The 5,917-nt window shown below is 33.0% G+C and overlaps 1 protein-coding gene across 1 annotated transcript; it reads right to left on the bottom strand.

Moving 5' to 3' along the window:
• LOC104789290 (glutathione S-transferase T3-like) lies at positions 996–1,891 on the bottom strand. Its single transcript, XM_010515013.1, has 2 exons — positions 1,808–1,891; positions 996–1,754 (listed from the first exon to the last, which is right to left on the bottom strand). Exons 1-2 carry the CDS (start codon positions 1,889–1,891, stop codon positions 996–998), a joined length of 843 nt encoding a protein of 280 aa, XP_010513315.1.

The raw sequence follows: 5,917 nt of genomic DNA on the forward strand, positions 1-5,917 counted from the left end.
CTCTTGAAAAAATTGGTTAAAACTATCATTACTTGGATCATAATGGTAGCGAAAATTGTTGGAAGAAGATGCCATAAGATGCACAAGAGAAAATAAAACAAGAAAATAAACTTGCAATGAGAACTTTGATTGTATGTTTTTGGTGAGAGAAGGAAATGTTTGTTTTTGATGAAATAAAACCTTGTGCTCTTCTCATATAGAGGGATCATCAACTCTTGTGATACATCAACTCTTGTGACTCTGTCAATTTTTGACTTTAAAACTAAAATCCAAACAAACAAAATACCATCATACAATTCACGGGTTCACTAGCCGATCACGGGTTCACTAGCCAAAAAGCCTACAATCATACAATTCACGGGTTCCCCATCCTGGGTACATACCAAAAAGCTTACAATCATACATAAAGCCTAAACAAATTTACTTAGTACCAATACCATAACCATCATACCAAAGCAAACAACAACTACCAATTCAGGGGCCATTTGAAACAATGGTTTCTTCTCTCGTGCCTCAGTAACAAGCCTCTCCAGATTCACCAACCTCCGATCTGAATGGTTTTGATGGTCCTTGAGCTGGATCATTTGGTCCTTGAGCTGGGTCAGTTGTGTCTCATAATCAGGAAGTGGTTCAGCTTCACGGCTCCACATACTTGTGAATCCAATCTCAGTTGATGGTTGCGAAGGATAGTAACAGGTCTCAGCCTCCTCTTCGGACTCTTCGGAACTATAGTCTAATGGGCTGTTTATTCCATAGTCGTATATAGAGTCAAGTCCCATGTCTTCTTCAACATGAAACCGAAAACACATATATAAGTTTCCAACTAATATATAAACGCTTATGAAACAGGTGATTTCGTAACAAAAGATCCGAGATTCATTAACAAGTTGAACAATATCACATATCTGATTCATAAACACATTAAAAACATAAGACAAACATAGTTAAAACAAACATAAACTACAACGGAGATATCATCTACTATTTCTTCTAAGTTAAAACAGTTCAGCCATTAGCTTCTTCTTTAGAGTTTTTTCATCTTCGTCTAGAGTTTCTTTCTTGGCAATGAGAGTGTCAAGAATGGACATCTTTTGGAGTTCTTTCATGCCCTCCAAATCCTTCTGTTTTATCTCCCACATGTGACTAAACTCTGCAGATGGTGCAGCCTTCTCTTTACCTTTGTTCCTTAATTTTTTCATTGCCTTTATGCCAGGAGGCCTGCTCTCGTGCTCACTAACGACAGAACCTGTAGATGGTGCAGCATCATCCGCTTTTCTTTTGTTAGAGTTGGTTGTCTTTGGAGTGGGGTTCATAGCCTTCAGGTTTACCCATTTATGTTCATAGCGTAGCACATTCCAAGCATACTCCATACCAAACTTCTTCTTGTACAGCTTAGTGTAGATTTGGTGAGCATTCTGCAGAATATCTAAATCGTTCATGCCACTAGCTTTCTCACCCTCTGCCTCTGCAAAAGCTCCACAGAACCTGCTCACTTCCTTACTGATTTTTTGCCATCTTTGTCTACAATGTTCAGGGCGCCTAGGCTCAGCACCACCAAGTACATGACTACTTGTTTCAAAATAGTCTCCTATACGGATCCAAAAGGACCCTACCTTTTGGCCATTCCCAACTATTGCATCCTTCGATGTGTTTAACCAGCCGCTTATTAGGACTAAGTCATCTTGTGTGGACCATATCCTTCTCTCCCTACGCTGTTCTGCTGTCTCTTCTGATTGACTAGGAGGTTGACTCGGCTGTGAACTAGTTTGTGAACTAAAAGCAGGATTTGAGAGGAACCAATGTTTACATTGGGAGCAAAGCTGTCATATGGGAAGTTAAGAAGGCTAAAGTAGGATTGAGACTGACTGTTAGGAGTATTGTTTGATTCCATAGTAATCAAATTTAAACAAGGAAGAAACTGAGATATTATTGGAAAGTTCTTAGAGATTGGTTAAAAGATATGAGAGATTAAGAAAGAAGAAAATAAGATAGATGATAGAAGAGAAGTAAAAGATATGAGAGATTGAGTATTTGGCTCGGATGTAATATAGAGAAGTTAAGAAGATCATTAAATCCAAAGTTTGGAGTTGTTAGAGATTTTTAATTCTAAATAACCATTACCTACTTCAGTCAAATCAGAAGTAAATAACCATTACCTACTTCATATTATTCAATTTTAAAAGTTGTAAAAGTTTCAAAGGTTTCATAGAAATCAGTTTTTAAAGTTTTAAGACAACTCTAACATAAAAAGCAAAACTACAATCAAAACCTTTCCGTGAATAACCGCTTATACGAGAACATGACCAGATCACAACAACTCAAACATATTATACAAGACATAAACCAAACAAACATCCAAGACCATCACAAAACAATTCTGAGAAACTCATTACACAATCAAACAACACTTAACAAGCCACTACAATCACATAAAATCTATGAATAACCACTTATACACTACTACACAAACCACAACACCACTCAAATCAGGAAACCAACCTTGCATTACATATAGTGAGTGTGACTTACCTTTTAGTTTCGAGTAAATGCAGGTTTGTTGATGGTTATCCGATTTAATTTGCCCTGGTTAACCTCACCTACAAACCTCATAAACAAAGCAAAATCGATTAATGTTCATCAGTGTTAAGGTTGATTTCAAATACAATATACGACACTCAGAATTCAGTCATACATCCTGGAAGCTCACTAAAATCCTATATTGATTAATCAAAACCTTTAATTGACAGATGAGACGAAACCCTATACCATGTTACTAAACCGAAACCTAATTCACAGATTTCAATACCCTAAATCGATGAAACATCGATGAAACAATAACTGACAGAGGAAACGACGGGACTACCTTGTCTATATCGCCGGAGATGAGATTTGCAAGACAAAAGAGACGAGGAGACAAAGGCTCAAGTAGAGGATTTCGACTTCACCTTCAAATCGCCGGACATATGAATCGACAAAAGAAGAAATTTTTTACGGATTGGTCGAAAAAGCTATGTACAGATTGATTTCTACATGGATGAGCTCTCGATTTTGGTGTTTTAATGGCCGGAATACAAACCTTGGTCGGAGTAGATGGTGACCACGAAGCTTTCGCCGTTTTGGAGAGAAAGAAGAAAACCTAGATGCGATTTCGAACAGAAGGAGAAATGAAAAATTTTCTTTCTTTGCAAAAAAATCTCAACCATTCAGGGACTGATACGTCCTAATAGAACTGGGCTTAAATTAGTTCTAATTGAAGACCAAAAAAAATGTTCTAAAGCCACTGTTCAATATATTTTTTATTTAAATGGGCCTAGAACACCCAAACTGTTCTCTCATTAAAGATGGCCTAAGAGTTGAATGACATTCTCAAAAGCTCAACATTCTCAATCTGCACCATCTTCAAAAGGTCAACATTCTCGATCCGTAAATCTCGCAAGCTACGAATATAGGAATTTGGCTAATGGGCCGGCCAGTTGTGGCCCAATGGTTGACAAAAAAAAAAAATCTCGCAAGCTATGAAGAGACCACAAAATACATTTTAGCTCTGCCACTATCATGTTAACAATTAATAGTATCATCCAAATGGTTCCAAACAATCTAGGAGTCACCACATAATGAAGTTGGATTAACCCAAAATGTGTGAATATTACATTTGAGTATTCCTCATGTTTCACCCATCTTTTGTTAATCATTGAAACTCTAGAATTTTGGTTGTTCACCTGAATTCTGCAATACAAACTCTATTTACTAACTACTAATTACATAATTAATTAAGTATATTTATTTTAGAGAAATGGTAAATAAATGATAAATAAAGATTGACCTATCTATGCATTATGTGTGAACAAATGCCAACTATTCATAGACTACCACTTACACTAAATTTTTAAAAAAGTCAAATGAAAATTAACAAGAATTTGTAGAAAATGGATGAAGAATACATGAGGATATTTTTAATGTAAAGAATGTGTCATGTTGTTGCTGTTTTGGATAGATAAAACTTGATCTACGAGGTTTAGAACACACATTCTAAAATTTAAAACGTGTATTTTATACATTGTACTTGTGCTACAAAATTTAGATTATATATTCTACATATCTTTCATGCTCTACAAAATTTAGGAGTCATTTTTGTTCAATGATATTTAGAATTCTATGTTTTTTAGAAATTTATAATACATATTCTATAATTTGCTCTTTGTTCTTAACAAAAATTAGAATATATTTTCTAACATATACTTATGTTCTAATAGTATTAAAAACTAATACTTATGCTCACAGCCAATCTCACAAAATTTGACCTCTTTTGCCCTTAATGAAAATTACCCCTGAAAAATTTTCGGACAAGCTTTTGATCTCTATTTAGGTTGCTGAAACGCACCACATTCATCCTCAGACTTAAGATTACTAATTTGCCATTAATGAGAATCCAATCTGGACGTTTTTACCCTTCAAATTAATTTAGAAAATTATAAAAAGTTTAAATAATTAAATATCTAATCTATATAATCGTCAAAACGTGATTTAATAAATTTTAAAACGCTAAAACCTAAAATAATGGGCTTTAAAAAAAAAACCCAACCAAAATATACTGACCTATTCGAAACCCTAAAATTATAGGTTGTAAACATATATATATAATAGGTATAACCCTAATCATTCTCTATAATCCGAAATCTTTAAAATAAAGAAAACCCTAATTTTCTCTCATGTTCTTCAAATTATATATGTATTATAGTTTTGATGATCCCTTATATAGTTCTTCGTATTCGTGTTCGTGTTTTAATGATTCATGTCCTCTTTCTGTAGTATTTGTTTGGAACGCAGGTTCGAGCATTACCAAAACTTTGAGTATGGTTTCATTATTACTTCTTATATTATATTGTATAGGTTTCTTGATTTATTAACTGTTTTGTAAAAACGATTATACTAATTCTTATGTTTCAGGTGAGTTGGTACATGGTCGTGATCTTAGTTCTATGTTCTCGGACAATAAATCTAGGTCTTTTATTTATTAATACTTTAAACTTTAATCTTTATAGTTTGATGATGCTAAATAGAAAGACTTATTTCTATATTGCAGGAAAGCTTCTGAAGATGATCATAGTGATGAGAGATGTTTGGTAATTTAAATTTTAATAGTAAATTACTCTATCATCGTTATAAAAATTAATTTATAAGTATGTGGTTCTAACAAATAAATATAAAAAATGAATAGGTGGAGGTGGCGAGGGCTATCGAAATTTTTAATTTGAATTCTGCATCTTCAAATATATTGCTAAAAGGTATGTTGCTAAACTTAAAATTCCTTATATTAATATATTTCTAATGATCAAATTAAATTTAAACATTGTTTAGATGAATCTACCAATGATCGTATGGTGAAAAACAGGTATTTTTATTTTAAAAGGAAAATTAATTTTATATATAAATATATTTGATTCAGAAAATCATATTAACATTTGCATTTACTGATTATTATTGCAGAAAGACGGTGAATGGTGTCGATAATATCCCAAAAGTTATGGTATATTTTTTTAAATAAATTAATAGTTATTGTTTTAAATTAATAACTCTTATTTTCACGGATATAACAACATTTAGTGTGATTAATCAACAGATTAGAGTTTCAGAGTCAGCAGCACAACGTCTTTCGGCTATTGTTCGGTAGTAATTCTATGTTAAAAAGCGTTTTTAACACTAATTATTTGTTTGGATCATCCTCAAACGTTTGGTATTATTATACAAATCAAAAGTGTTTTGAAGTCATCTTGATACGAAAATTTAATGAAACAAATTATTACCATTTGTCTGTAAATTCTGATCTTAATCCTATTTTAATGAATATTTGCAGAGAAGCTATTGATCGCAAAAAAACAGAGTCGTTTCCGTTCCTTCTAAACTACACGGTAATTAT

This window comes from Camelina sativa, chromosome 5 (assembly GCF_000633955.1).
Source record: "Camelina sativa cultivar DH55 chromosome 5, Cs, whole genome shotgun sequence".
NCBI lineage: Eukaryota > Viridiplantae > Streptophyta > Magnoliopsida > Brassicales > Brassicaceae > Camelina > Camelina sativa.

Coding starts and splice junctions, on each gene's coding strand:
- LOC104789290 (XM_010515013.1), bottom strand. CDS start 1,891: ATGGAATCAAACAATACTCCTAACAGTCAGTCTCAATCCTACTTTAGC. Junction 1,755..1,807: donor ATGACAGCTTTGCTCCCAAT/GTAAACATTGGT, acceptor ACTAGTTCACAG/CCGAGTCAACCTCCTAGTCA.